Genomic DNA, 16,235 nt, shown 5'->3' on the forward strand with positions numbered 1-16,235 from the left:
TTGAATGTGTCTTGTGCACTGTAAAGCATTCTCCATACATAATCATCTGGAACGGGGGCACCAGGCAAAGTGTTGGGCCTTTAATGCTACTCTAAAAAAATGAAAAACTAACAGCACAAGCTTGAAAAATTGTAGTAATACAATTTATAAAGATCGTCTTCAAACACAGCAAATTGCAAATTTTTAAGGTACTACGCTAGTATTGTCGCTTACTGTACATATATGTTCATACGTGTGTGCTAAAAACTATCGATGTTTTTCGATATTGAAGGAAGTCATTGTTAATTCACAATAGGTTCTTTTGGACTCAATATAATGTTTGGAACGACCGATCAGCCAGTTAATGTTGTTTATATCATATGGATATTCAAAAATATGAGTTGCATCGAAATGTGTAGCCTTTGCTGATATTCTTAAGACTACCTATTATATAGATCTTACTGCTTTTTATGCTAACTAGCGTGTTTACTTATTACTAGCTGATAGATTGTTCACATATAACTGTTTGTTTCTCTAAAAACATTTCCTTTGTTCTAAGATAAGGTTTGTTTTTCATGTCATATCTAATTTCTCAGCCAAAATTCTTACAGTAGCACAATTTCATCGATTTTCCCACCAATTCAACATAGTTTCTACACCCCGGCCCTAGGCCGTCATTTAACTTTTGACGACCATCTTTAATCGTGTAAACCATGTACAAACTTGAGAACGACTCACCATAAACTTCTTTCATCAATTTCTTTTTTTCTTGACTATATTCGTCCACCTAAATACAGTCTTAACTTTATTTCTTTCTCTATAAGTATCTTAAGTGATCAATTATCTGGCACCTTAATAGCAAGTTTTTATAATTTTTCTAGATTAATTTCGTTTTTGTATTTTAGGCAATTTTCTTTGCCGTCTTAGTGTTATGAAAAGTTTCTTATTTAAGCCTACAGAAATCCTGCCTTATTATCTTACAGGGTAAAAAGCACTAGCTCTCAGGGCCTACCTTTCTAGGACGTACCTTATTTTAGACCTACACTAACACTTCTAGCATTACATGGGTTATTTTTCACAAAAACGTAACTAGTCTGTTTGGAAGATATACTAAACTCTTTTTGAATGCAGGAATATTTTGAAGAGTAAATAGTTAAATTGTTTCCCTTTGTTCATATTTTTAAAGAGAAAAGCAAATTGCTTGCTAAAGAAATGCTTTTAATGCTATTCTGAATCAATTGACACCAAGTGTTTCTTGAGTATATGCACAAATGCGCCAATAAAACGTTTTAAGCAAACATAAATCTTCGAGTGAAAAGATTTTGTTGAGCGATAGGAATTTCGTTTAAAAGTTATTGACGAAGAAGCTTAGTTTAATATTTTATTAGCTTTTGCATTTAATTTCTCACGCAAATCCAAAGTAAATTTGAAGAAAAGTTTAAAGGATTTAAAATTTTTTTCTTATTTGTATACACACATAAATATGTACATATAATGTATATCGATGTTTCATTGTACGCTTTTATATTTATTGTGTGCCATTCTCCTTCGGATGCATGCACGTAATTGACCTTTTCTTAAAATATTAAGAACTGGATATACTACATATAGGCACATACATATGTATATTAGACTGTCCCATGTTTTTGCAAGCGCCACCTGAAGTTTTAGACTTTTTTCTAACCATGTCTAAACTTTTTTTGCCTTTCTCTTGCATATTACATATAATTTTATACATTTTGCATACAATAAGTAACGCTACAACTTCAAAAAATTGATTTTCTAATACAAAATTTTCCGCTGCAACAAAATTTTTCCATTAAACCACTTCTTTTAAAGCTATACGCAGTCAAAGTTAAGCATCAGGAGTACTGAGCTTTCATGCAAGAGATTTACATACATTCAGTGTTGCTCATACGACATGGTGTACCGTATGAGTATAGTACTTTCATGCATAATTTTAACTGCGTATAACTTTTAAAGAGATGTTTTATGAAAAAAATCATTAAGAGTCTTTTGTAGCGCGGAACTTTATATAATTATTTTCGTTTTTGTTAGAGGTTAATTTAGAGCAAAAGCTCAAAAAAGCCCATGTTAAAAAGCATTGAAAAATTAAAAAAAAATTATGCACAATTTACATTGAAAATAAATATATTTCAGTTGCGTTTGTAAAATCAAGCAAATTGGGAAAATAACGGACACCCTAATATATATGTATGTATATACAAATGATTTGTGCAGCACAATGCGTGCTTGATTGGCATTTATGGCTAATGCTAGGCCGTCTGGCTATAAAAGGCACATGCCACTGATATACGTTGTATAAAAAGGATAGTGTTAAAAAGGATCTTCCAACGGACAACAAGTACACACACAGTCACGTAAATGCTTAAACCTGAATGTGGATTTATTTTGAGCACCTTTCGGTAGGCTGCGCTCAAGTGACACGTCCGGTGGCACACATTTGTATATTGAATTTATTTTATTTGTTATTTGGCTAAATTAAGCAGGACGAATGGCGGAAGGAAATCGTTAAACTGTCGGATATAGACAAATAAACCACATGGCAAAACACAATTTGTGCAATTTTTCACTCAGGCAGCGAAAAATATTTACGGCAAATATTAAATTTACTGGTGAAAGAGGGAGCTTAAAGGCATAAATAGTAGAAGAAACATAAACAAGAATAAATGAAGGTTACAGTTATACAAACTAAAGGTGTTCATATGTTCGGAATAGTTTAGTATTGATTACTGAATGAAGCAATAATGAAAGCCTGCTATTGTTAACTTTTAGTGAAATTTTTAAAGCAGAAAGTAGTTCTCAAAGAATACTTACCACACAGGATTTGAGGTCAACTAATATATACAAGTTTTGGCAACAGTATTCCATCCTTTCCACCTATACGGCGAATCACGAAAGAGCTCTCACAAAAAATTTATCAGCGGTTTTTATTGATAAAACTCTTTTTTATTGATAGGTAAGTTTCACTCAGATATATAATTTTTCCTTTTGAATTGACAACATCAACTTACGAAGTTTTTAAAATAGCAGTTGAGAATTATTTTACGTAAAAGGTAATATATAAAACACGTAAAAATTAGTCAATGGTCATTTGAACATATTGGGTCTAATCATTGACTAAATTTCGATCGAAACATACATATGTATAACGTTAAAATCATTGAAATCGTATTTTCGATGATTCGTCTCGATCAAATACATTCCGTCGCTAATGGATGGGGCTAAATTCGAAGTCATTGAAACCGGCAAATCGATAATGTACATCGAAATCTCGACGTTGATGAGTGAGTTGTGGAAGTTGAAAAGACATTATCCTTTGTAAGCGTTTATGTAAAACCAAGTACAACTTAGCCCTTCCAAGCTCGTTTGCAACCGAACATTTTATACTCTTGCAACTTGGAAGAATCAATGTCAGAGGAATACGTTAAGGTGTGAATTGTCAACCAGAGGATCGGAATCTAACCAATTTTATATATACAAACACTATATATAACTCATACACTGACCGACATATTCGGTATAAGGTTTGTTAGAAGAAAGAAAATCATTATATCGTATGTACTTAGCATATGAGAGTTAGGGTAGTATCGACCCAACTTTATCTCTTTTTACCAGTAATACCTTCTACCGCATGCTAAACAATGCTCCCTGAAATTAATTAAGGTACCCCACATAGAATCACTAATCATATGGAGCAAAGTCAGCCGGCTGTTCGCAAATACCAATAATAGTTATATGGGGGCTGGGCCAAGTTTTCCCTCAATTGTATTTATTTCAGGCACACATATATACTGTTATGAGAAAAACACATTCTGTAATTTCCATTGAAATAACTCAATGTGACCGATATATCCTGTATAAAGTTACCTGGAAGTTCGAAAATCTTTATATTAGGTAAAGGGGGGCTAAGGAAAGTATTGACCCGATTCAACCCATTTTTGACACACAGACACACCATTATCAGAAAAGGATTTCTCTGAATTTGAATTGCATATCTCCCGATATTTTTGATTAAAAGTCAATTATAGACACCGTGGTCCACATATTCGGTACCTGAACAGTTTCGTTTGGAATTGGGCAATTTTTGTTCATAGGGTGGTATACCTTACAAACATCAACAGCGCGAAATTTTATTATGTTATTATAGTTACTTCTTTATTTGTGTACTGGAAGGTCAAAGAATCAAATGGAATTTAAAATTGTGTTATATGGGAAGTAGGCGTGGGTTTAGTCCGATTTCGCCAATTTTCACGCTGACAGAAGAATATGATAAAAAATGCTACCTGGTAAATTTTGTCGAAATCGGTCAGTCGGATCCCGAGATATGGGATTTCACCAAAAAGTGAGCGGTGCCACGCCCTTCCACAAATTTTCACACCTGCACCGGCTCCCATAACGCTTTTTCATACCATCGCGATGGTAAAATTTAATGTCTCCGGTGTAATTACTTATTGATTTATTTGATTTATCGCGCTTTCAGTAGTTTTAACAGTACCGTTATATAGGGAGTGAGCGATTTCATCCATTTTCACACTGTCGGTAGCAGCTTTTTTAAGATTTGTACTCAGCAAAGTTAGTTGTTGTAGCTTAAGTGGTTTAGGAGATAAAGACATTAAACTTGTTAGAGGGCGAAGCCACACCCATTTTTGCAGAAAATTTTGTTCACAGGTTAAATGATGTGCATAACTTGAGTACCAAAAAACAAAACCGAAATGAAAAAAGTCGCCATTTGACTAATCAATGTGGCAACGATTTCAAAATGTATGGAGCGAAAATGGTCTTCGACATATTGATGTCACCAAGAAAGCCTATAAGCTCACATAATAAGGAAGAAATAAAAAAACAATCTTCAAAAAAAAAAAGTATTTAGAATTGTTTTTAATTTCTTAAAATTTCTTAAAATAAAATCCTAAAGAAAAGAAATTCCTTTAAAACAATTCTTACGAAAATTTTGTTAAAAAAAGTTAAAAAAAAAACTAGTAAATAAATATGCGCTTGTTGTTCGGTTCTCTTATACTAACTATCTTCTCAAATTCAAATTGAGAACAAAAAGTTGAAAAACCATTAACCCATAGTTCTCATGTTTAAAATTGTCATTATAGGCGCATATGATATTGTTAACCCTTCAACTCCACTAGCACAAATATATTTGTAGCAGCAATAAGCAAGAAAATATAAGCTAATACTCAACTGGGTCGGCTATGAAACTTAACACACACACAATTTAGTAAGAAAAGTATACGCCCACATGTACGAGGTGCAAATTAGGCACAAAAATATAAAAATAAGAGAAGCAAAAGTTGATAAAGTTACGAAATTTCATTACTTCACTGGTCACAAACTGACAAAAACTTGCCAAAAAAAAGCAAAAAAAAATAGCAACAAAACTGACCAAAAGACCAAATAGCGAAAACATGTTTATATAGAATAGCATAAAAAATTCAATAACGAAAGCCAACACTAATTCCCTTGTGTCACATAAGCACCACGCAATAATATTAAAGGCTACAACAACATCATGTCAACAAAAAGTGACCCAAAATGTAAAAACGGATCTATTTTCAACGCGACCGCGCACCCTCGTCATCGTTATTACCACCTACTAAAGCTACTAAATAAACTGGCAACGCCACAGAGAACGTTATCGGCGTCATCATCATCAAATTGTAGTTAGAACAGCATTCACTTTTAAACTCTATTGGCCAAAGAGGGTGCACTTTGACCTTTAGCAGCTGAAACAAAACGACAAAAGTGAGATGCTAAAAAGAAGTGGAATAAGTATTGATAGGAGAGAAATTGGAGCGAATGAAAGAGCGACAAAGGATTAAGTGAAATGAGATAGACTTGAAGATTTGGCAAAATTAACATGAGAAAGTTTGAAAGTTTAACAAAAATAAAAAAATAAAGTCAATGCATATTTAATTAAATTGAAGCAAGCGAGTGGAAATAAAAAGTTTAATTAAAGAACTTGAATTAATGCAAATTGCATAAAGTTAAATCGTTGAACGCTAAAAAAAAAATCAAAACAAAAAAATCTTCAAATCAACAATTAAAAATTTCTAAAAAAACAAAATAAAAAATAAAATACTTCTTTAAGCGAACAAAAAGAAATAGCGTCAAAATACACACTGCATCATACAAATCACATCCGCACAATTATACTCGTGTGCAGCACATGCTTCTATTTCCGGCGCAGGCAGGCGGTGGCGTATGAGTGATTTGCCATATTGAAATCAGCATGAATAATTCAGGAGCGTGGCATTAAGTATGTGTAAATACAAGCAAGTATGTAAATGCTCGGCTGTCATAAATGTCTATTCGAGTGCCGGCGCACAATTTATGCGTGGCTAAAAATAGCGCGGAGATGTCGATTTGCTGGTGTGCAACAGACGGTGGCGCAGTGCGTATAAGTAATGCAGATCTCCGTATATTGTATGGGTATATGAATATGTACATATGTACACACGTGTGTACATACATATATATATGTAAATAAAAATTTATGCAGTGAAGTGTGTTTTAAAGCGATTTTTCCTGCTGATGATATTATAAAATAATATTTCTTCTATATAATGTATTGATACTGAGAAGACAATGTGTATTGGGTATTTGTACTGAAGTATATTTAGGTGTGCATATAATAGATTAGCACTTTCAAAATCATACAAAAAAGAAAGAAATTCATAGTAGGTTCATAGGCCCTTAATAATTGGTGGCATGGAGTTGGGGATGTCAAAAGAAATCAAATTTCTAGACTACACCTTAGATAACTTCACAACCTTATGGCGGCCGCCGAAGAAGCCCGCTCTTCGGTGGGGCCCCACCCCATAAAGCAGTTTCTCTGCACGCAGGAGAGAGTGGGGAAAGAATACGCCATGCCAAGTTGCTACTGGTAGACAACAATATAGCAAGGTTAAGAGATATGATCAACCTCCCCCAAGACAAATTCCGTCTACAAGGACATGGATCACAGCACCTCACAGCGCCCGGCAAGCTCCTGGAGTACTCAGAGTGCCGAATCTTTGCGACCATAAGTCGTATAGGAGAGGACATAATAAACCATAGGTCGCTGTGCAAAACCACAATTATTTTAATATATTTACAGTAGGTAGAAACCCATGGGAAACAAAAAACGTTCCCCTAAAAGGAGCTGAAAAACGTTTGAAAGCTTTTTTTTTTTTATTTCATCTACCTATTATTTCGTAGTAGAGTTTGCCCAAAATTGGTTACATACATTTTTCCTATAAACATTGAAAGTTTCATATAAATATATCAAACTGTCGAACTCTTGAATCGGAACTGTGCTGCTAACAGGGGAAGTAGAACAAGTTCTCCTCCTACGGAATTTGGCCCTTTGCATGACACGGACCTTGCTATGGACTATTAGATGGAGTGCTGGTGGTCAAGGTGTTCTTTCACCTCAAGGCGCCATGCAAAAATGGCTGATAGATAATACCAAGGCTGTCTACGTCGCGCTTAAAACCTGACAGGTCCCGTCATCATTAAGTTGGTGTGGCAGGTGTAAGTTGCCTCCAGTGGGGTTGGAGCAGAATAAAGAGGAGACAAAAATCTACTCTATCCTCTCAGACGCGGTAAGCGTCAGGTGATGGATCTGGAGCAAATACAGTCTCCGCCGATCTTTTGCTTTATCTACGAAGTGGCCATGGCTAAGCAGCAACGGCATCTCTTGCTTAAGAACAACAGAGCCACAAGCTTCTGGCGGCTAGTACACTAGAGCTTGCTTATTGGCCAGAAACGACTTAATGTTGTATACCCTGAATAGGGTATATTAAGTTTGTCCCGAAGTTTGTAACACCCAGAAGGAAGTGTCGGAGACCCTATAAAGTATATATAAAAATGATCAGTACATTGAGCTGTGTCGATTTAGCCATGTCCGTCTGTCTGTCTGTCCGTCCGTCTGTCTGTCGGTCTGTCTGTATATATACGAACTAGTCCCTCAGTTTTTAAGATATCGTTTTGAAATTTCGCAAACGTCATTTTCTCTTCAAGAAGCTGCTCATTTGTCCGAACTGCCGAAATCGGACCAGTATAACATATAGCTGCCATATAAACTGAACGATCGGAATCAAGTATGGCAAGCTTTCACATTTGACAATGTATTTTCACAAAAGTTAGCACAGGTTATTTTCTAAGGCAAAAATGTAATCTCCGAAGAAATTGTTCAGATCGGATTACTACAGCATATAGCTGCTATACAAACTGAACACATAGTTACTAAAAGAAATGCACCTGTGAAGGGTATATAAGGGTGCAGCCGAAGTTAAAGTTTTTTCTTGTTATTTTAACCAATTTCAGTAAAAAGAATGCCCTCACTGCTATGCTAGAAGACAGTACCGGCGAACTCTAGCTTGTCTCGGGTTGTATGCTGCATGAGGACAGGTGGAGTCACCTACGGATCTACTTATGACAGCTCTTAGAGAATCGTCTGTCATGAGTCCTCAGGGTTTAGGCGAAAAATCCTACTCCACTGAGGTGTCTGAAAAATTCGGATAATGGTTCTAAAGACATATTACCGCATGAGTACATTATATTATAGCCCATCCGCTCTGTAGCTCATTCCCTTTACCTCTTAAAGCTTCGTTTTCTATTTTTAAGATAATCTATAAAATGAAATTTTAAAGACTCTTAAAGTATTATTAATATCATATAACTCAAAACATTACTGACATACAAGCGTCTACATATTAATCGCTCCCAAAGTCAATATGCCACAGCTTAAAGTTCAAAAAAGGCACTTGTTTTCGCCATGAGAGTATTAAATTTTAAACATTCTTGAGCTAAGATGCGAGTGGAGTTTCTACACAAATTTTTTGTTTCGTTTGCGAAAATCCAACGAAATGGACTTAAATTTACAATTAAAGCTTATCCTTATCAAGGATCAATTTTCACACAAAGGTCGAGAAATTAAGCAAGCACAAGAGAAGGTTTATTTGTCTAGCGCCTTGTTGGCACAAATACACACATACACATTTATATTTGTGTGTATATGTATATATTTAAAGGCAAAGCTCGGTATATACAAATTTCTGTTGGAATTGAGTGTAATGGCGCACACAAGGGACCTTTAAATTAATCCCAAGCACTGAGGCACGAAGTCAACAACTCCGATTAACACAGGCGGACCCCAAACTCACACGCACACACACTCATACGTTATTTACAAGTGCTGACCAAACCCGCAAGACAAAGGCTTTACACTTCACACCATCAAATAAGAGCAGGATAGTAAAGGGCTTGACCCATTAACCTATCGAACGGTTAACCAAACAGGCAACGAAAGTGATTAAGCGCAATGCAAAAAGAGGAGCAAGTGAAAGCGTTTAACATTTGAGAGAAGTAGATATGTAATGTTGCGAGTATATTATTATTTCCTTATATTTATGTTTGCGGAGGCCCAGAGAGCAAAAACCAGAGCCCATTTTTACTTATCAGCCCGCGCCGGCGGGTAGCGTTTAAACCTTTCCTCATTAAGCCTTTGATGAGTGTTGACATTCGCCGCAGGAAAGCTTACATATTGACTCAACCTTATTGCCATTTTTTGGCACAACAACAATTTTATGCTATAACTGTATGTAGAATAATGGAAGCTACTTACCGATACGCGCCACCCATTAATTTGTTAATAACTAAACCGATATCGTGTAGTGTGTAGACGTATCCCTTTGGTATGTGTGGACGTACGTCGCGTAAAATATAACTGTAAAGAAAAAGAAATTGATAGTCAATATTTTATTAAAAATTGAATTAGAATTCAGTAACAAAGTTGGGTTAGGTTAGGTAAATAGGCCGATTTCTCGTGAGGCCACGAATAGTCTCACTGGGGCAACTGGAGACGTTGTGAGACCCAGAACTCCTAGGTATGGACCAAAAATACCGCCGCATATTGACAAAATCCCTAGAGCCTACCATAAGTTTATTGAGGTAACCGATTTACTTCAACTATGTATATGCTGGCGAAAGCTGAACAGTGGTGGAGAAAGTGTCTCGATATTTCACCTCATCTTCCTCATTTTAACTTTGACACGTTGCGTCCAAACAAATATTTAACCTCATCGTGGGAGTGAGAAGGGGACAGCTTTCAGTTAGGACGCCTATCACAGCGACGAAGCGAGCTTCGCTAAGAGCTAGCAGTTCAATAAACTTTTTACGTTTCACTCTGGGCTTGAAAATTTTTGCAACCCCACAAGTGCTAGTTGCTGACCATCGATTACTAAGCTTGCGCGAATGGCATCCCTGCTCGTTCCCATTTCGATGGAATTTGGGTAATTGTGCCTTTTCCTGCAAGCTCATTGGGGTTTCCTACGATTCTGTGGCCAGATATTCAGGCAAGTTTTATATGAAAATAGGAGATTGAGTTCATGAAAACTAATATTCTAATTTAGAAAGAATAACTATTATTGTAGAAAGTTTTCCCACACAAATTATATTGGGAAATTCTGATAAAATAGCAGCCCTTGGTGGACATCCAGAGTTTACTAGGATGTTTACTTAAAGGTAAGGCAGAGAGTTTGTGTTGTATGACAGTGAACTGAGAAAGTCACTATGTAAGCCCTTGCTTTGCTCTCCTACCAACATACGATTTTTTTTTTACCCTGAACGGGGTATATTGAATTTACCAAGATTTTTGTAACACCAAAAAGAAAATGTCAGATACCCTATAAAGTATATATATTAATGGTCGGCGTGATGAGCTGAGTCGATTTTGCCATTTCCGTCTATTTATCCTCCTGTGTGTCCGTCTCTCTGTACATTATGTGAACTAGTCCTTCAGTTTTTGAGATATCGATCTTCCTAATAAGAAACTGTTCATTTCTCGAAACTGACGATATCGGACTACTGTAACATGTAGCTGCCATTAGAGGCGATATGAAAAAAATTCAATATTTCTCTAGTATCTTGTCTATATGACAATTTAAGTGATTAGAGATCGCCTAGCCCTGTCGTATATCCCTGAACCATGGAGGGCCACACCCAAGGTAAGAAGGCGGCGTGGCTAAGGGACGGTGGGGTTGGATTGAATAACAACCTCTTGAAGACGACCATTGTCCCATTTACGAGACGCAGGTCTCTGTCCTGCCTCAGAAACTAGCCCTTAGGGGGCAAATAGATATATATACCTAATATGATCAACTACCTTGGTTTCCCGCTGGATTCCACTCTGCGGTGGAAGCAGCATGTTGACCTGATCATAATCAAAGCTACTAAAGCATTTATGGTGCGCAATCGACTAGCTGGCAAATCTTGGGTCTGCAAGCCAAGAATTGTCATGTGGTTGTAAACTTCATTAATAAGCTTAAGTTTATCTTTAGCAGCAAGGCTGAATGGAATGATTCCGCTCTCGAGCTACTGCTTAGGGATAGTAGAATCAGGTGTTACACCGACGGCTCGAAAACGTCGGTAGGAATTAGTGCAGCATTCGCAGAACCACGCACCAAACTTTCCATACCTATGGGAAGTGGGTAGAGAAAAACCTCCAACGCGACTATCGCGTGCATAGTCATACTCAGCGACAGTCAAGTGGAACTTAAAGCGATCCTGCGTGCGAGACTACATCGCTACTGGTGCAGGAGTGTTTAGAACGGTTGAACAGTCTATCAGATTGTAACCAAGACTCGAACCGATCATTGCGGCTGGTCCCTATACCATAAAGGAGCTGCTCCGCAAGAATGTAGGAGTGAGCAGGGAGAGGTATTGGCAACAACATAGTAAGTTTAAATGCGAAATTAGCCTCCCAAGAGACAAACTCAGTCTACTTGTCGTTTATATGTTGCTTATTATGCTCCTGCAGTCTGGATCGAAGATCGCTGTGCGGCTATACATAGTAGTAGATGAAGCCGAAAATTAGCTTCACTCTTTAATAGTTTTAAAAACTCAGGTCTTTGCAGTCGGTTGAGCAAAATTGAGGAGATATTTTCAAAAACCTTGAATAAACTGCACCATATTACCCATTAATGGACAGGAACGTTGAGTTTGTTGTAATAAATACGTAGTAACTGTATTTACAAGAACTAGGCTTTAGTGGCGCTGATCAAGTACTTATTTAGATAAGAAAGAAAATAAATAAAAAACAGAAAATAAATTCCACCTACCCTAAAGTATTGGCTGGACCATGTTTTGTATTATACAATTCCTCAAGGCGTGGTATTGTCAAAAATTTCTTCATTGAAACGCCATTCTCCAAAAGTAATTTCACAAAATCGATTCTGTCGTGTTCGAGTGCCTGCATCATCGCCTCATCCAGAGCGCCTACAAGAAGGCGAAACAAAGAAAGTAGCAATAATGAGAAGAAATTGACAAAAAATTAAGCAAAAAAAAAAATAAATAAAGGAAAACAATAAGTACGTGCAAGTTCAATCGTTGCTTATCCACTTATTTATGCTCCGTGCTGAAGCACAATGACCTACCATGCGGCCACTCTTGGCCGTAGACGAAAATTTCGCTGCGAGCGATGTCAACGCGATTCCATGTCAATGCCAAACTCAGCTGCTCCGGTGGGCTCAAGTGTTGCGACTTGAAGAGCGCCGTTAATATCGTCTGATCCAATTCCTGTGCCTCGCCTTCGGGCTTCTCTTGTATGCGAAAAACGGTTATCTGCGTAATTGGAAAAATGAGAAGAGAAGCAATATTAGCAAAATTAAAATTGGTATTTCTTTGCCTTTTTGTATTTTTGGGATACAAAATCGAACTTTAGGGTAATTTTACAAAAATATAATGAGAAAATGGCATTTTCCAACTAATTTTCCGATACTCGATTTTATTTTTACTTTGCTTTACTACACCCACTTTCTGCCGCGGTCAGTGGAAGCAATTAAAACGAGGGTTGGTATCAATTAACTTCGATTTTCATATTGCCTTTTTGCCCTTTCTTCACTGCTTTTTTTGACATGCAAACACATTTAGGGATCCCCACAGGCTAACAAAACTTTTCTCGTGTATTTTGGCGCAATTTTCATATGCATTAATAACGGTTAAAACGACTAGGAATAATAAAAGCTTTAAGCTTTAGCAAAGGCAGAACACCCCGCCGAGTATTAAAAATAGACGAGCATACATATTTACGAGGATAAAAGCTCGAAGTAATGTATATTTTTCAACTCCTATCGGTTATATTTTAGTTATTTGTCTTTCTCTCTCTCAGAAGTTTGCTGAGTACGAGCACCCTCACATTGCATACCGTTAACCAAGCTCAACAGCAAAATGACAGCATTGAGACTATTTGTTTCGCAAAATTACTAAAATGGTCAAAAAGCCACAAAGAAACTTTCATAAACAAGAACAGTCCCAGTGGGTGCCAGCTCTTCATTAATTCATTTACTCACCAAATTTTTATTTCGTGTGCATTGCAAAAGTTCCTGATAAAGTTTTTCGGCTTGGTCGAAGCCGACTTCGAAAGTTTTTTGTATGGTTGTAATTAAATAGTCACGCATAGACTCCAGCACCGGCTGCTCCTCGCCATCCGAGGCGTATCTGGAACGGAATTTGAAATATTTAACAACAAAAAAATTTTTGATTTTTGATTTTATACAAATGAGCATTTTATAAAAACAAGAAATGATTATATTATAAAAACAATAAGTTCGGGTGTATCCGAAGATTTTATAATTTCGCAAATTGGAAAGTTCAAATATGGAAGGGATAAGGATTACAATCATGCTTAGTAACTTATTAACATACTATATAATAGGTCGAAGTTTAAGGGAAAAAAGTCAATCTTATGCCTAGGAATATAAGGTTTGGACTGAGGTCTAGAACAACTTCAATATTTTTCTGCGCTAAAAGACATTATTTCCAAAAAGATTTGTCAAAATTTTAATTTTAATTAATTTTTTTAAATAAAAAACACTTTAAAATTAAATGGAAAATCAAATAGAAGGGAAATCACTATACTGCTTATAATGGGGCTAGGAGAAAATCTGTGCTGACTGCCATAACTTTTGCTATTACTGAATAATACTCAATAACTTGTTTCCATGCAATCTTGTGAAGGTAATTACACTAACCGAAATTGACCCGATTTTATTCTAATAGGTCAAAAGTGCCCAATCTAACACATAATTGGCGCTACTAGAATTAAATCCATATGATTTTCAGTTAACTCTAGCCTTCGAAAGGCGCGTGTATAAATTTGACAGCTGTCGGCTCAATTGTTTGAGAATTATGTTATTTTGGGCGAAGCAACTTTTGTTATTGTTAAAAAATTGATTAAAAAGAAATTTCGGATTTTTAGAAGTAAAGAAGAAATCGTACCACAAAAATGGTATCGAAAAGTTGGAGGGCCGCTATAATCACCCTTAAAAAAAAAAAGAAATTTTGTTCAAAAACTTTGTAGGCCATGGACTTTTCAATTGACCTGGTCTCATTACCAAAAAAAAGTGCTCTCTGAGCTTTATTAACATTAGTACTTCTACATTCTGATCGATATTAAAGGTATAAAGTCAACCGGATGTTGTATGAAAGCTAAGGGAAATTTTTATCTGACTTTATCTATTTTAACATATGAAGATACACAGATCTTTTCTTTCTAAATTTTATTACCGACCGATATATTGACCGATATATGCGTTATAAGTCAACTGGAAGTTCGAAAATCTTTATAAGAGATATATGAGAACTAAGGAAAGTATTGATCCGATTTCGCCAAAGTTGAACAAACAGATATGGTATTATCAAGAAAATATTCTCAGCGAGTTTCAATGAATTAATGAAAAGGCTGGCATCCACCGGGACTGACGAAATTTAACATTTAAATCATGAAAATATTTAATATTTTTAGCAACTTCATCGTAAACACCAAAAGCTCTAAGGACACATGTACACTAACTACACGTTTTAAGCTGCCGCAAGGACCACCCGCAGTTTAAATTAATTACATTGAGTAAAATGACAAAAAATTTAATTAAATACTGGATATACATATATGTGTATGTATGTATGCTACAACAACTAACGAGTCTTAATGCTAGACTACGTCGAAAGTGGCTACTATAAGTAACTGCCTTAGAACAACGTCATCCTACAACCCACACATAATCCGTCACCGAGCGGGGTGCCGAGAGTGAGAGAATTCATTTTACTTAATTGCTACAAATTTCACGGCTAAAACGGCAGCAAGGAGAATTACTTAGACACGAAATTATAGCAGCACATTCCTTGTAGTTTTATACATAAAATATGTCGCCAGCATTTTGACGCGCTGTCAAGTGCGGAACAACAGGGTCAACAACATGAGTGACAAGCTGGGCACAGCTCCCACTCTCTCTCTCTCTCAGTAACATCTATCACGCCGCCTGCAACTGATTAGAGACGTTTGCGGATGATGTTGGATCATTTGAATTTCTACGTTAAATATTTCAACCTAAACAGTTGTTGTAATTATGCTGGAGTGGAGCCAAAGACTCGACTTAAAACGACAACAATAAAATAGATAACAATGTGGACCACACTGACCGCCACCGCAACTGAATGTCTAACAAGTAGGCCAACAATTTTGAATTGCAAACGCATTAATGCAAAGTTGCGTAAGTAGTTGGCAACTCGGTGGTCTTTGTGGCCTTCGCGGTTTAAGGTGAAATGCAAATTTTGCAATGCTAATTTTTCGCTCGAATTTATTGTGGGACTGTGCTGGAAAATGCTTAAAATAACCACTTATTGTTATTAAAGCTCAGTTTAAAGACGGCTATGCTTTTGTGGAGCTTCTAGCTATTAGCGGTTGGATACCTAGAAAAATTTAGGAGTCATCTTTTATCTGGAGATGGAGCCATCTATTTATTCGCGTGTGCATCCACTCAGGTCAGGCTGGATCAGCTTTTGATAAATCGGAAGTGCAGATAAGATCAAAAACGAGTACCTTATAGCACATCCACCCTTTAACTCAGCCGGGACAATAGAACTATATCACAATTGAAATGCCAGAGAATCAACACATCAATACCAACACATTTTTATTTTTTTATGAGCAACGCATTTACCAGTTTTGATTCTTTGCGATACCAGATGTAGTTCAGTTACTAGATCCATGAGGAGTGTCATCCATTAGGACGCATTCACTAGACGCGAATTTTAACAGACTCTTTGGCTTCTCTGTCGATACCTCCTCAAGTGTATCATACCGTGGGGACATCATGAGCTTACAGCATAGGCTTGCCAATGCGGGAGAAGTGCACAAGAGATGCTCCATTGTTTACCTAAAGTCTTGCTCTAGACATTTCCTG

The 16,235-nt window shown here is 36.5% G+C and overlaps 1 protein-coding gene across 8 annotated transcripts in view; it reads right to left on the reverse strand.

Moving 5' to 3' along the window:
* The window catches only part of LOC120773133 (transient receptor potential cation channel trpm), a 292,034-nt gene that overhangs the window by 67,750 nt on the left and 208,049 nt on the right, over nt 1–16,235 (reverse strand). For all 8 annotated transcript variants that reach the window (XM_040102134.1, XM_040102135.1, XM_040102132.1 and 5 more), the window contains 4 exons: nt 13,344–13,491; nt 12,429–12,615; nt 12,114–12,270; nt 9,620–9,721 (listed from right to left, as the gene is read on the reverse strand). In XM_040102134.1, the coding sequence (XP_039958068.1) occupies nt 9,620–9,721; nt 12,114–12,270; nt 12,429–12,615; nt 13,344–13,491 (594 nt within the window). The remainder of the gene's footprint in view (nt 1–9,619; nt 9,722–12,113; nt 12,271–12,428; nt 12,616–13,343; nt 13,492–16,235) is intronic.

This window comes from Bactrocera tryoni, chromosome 3 (assembly GCF_016617805.1).
Source record: "Bactrocera tryoni isolate S06 chromosome 3, CSIRO_BtryS06_freeze2, whole genome shotgun sequence".
Taxonomy (NCBI): domain Eukaryota; kingdom Metazoa; phylum Arthropoda; class Insecta; order Diptera; family Tephritidae; genus Bactrocera; species Bactrocera tryoni.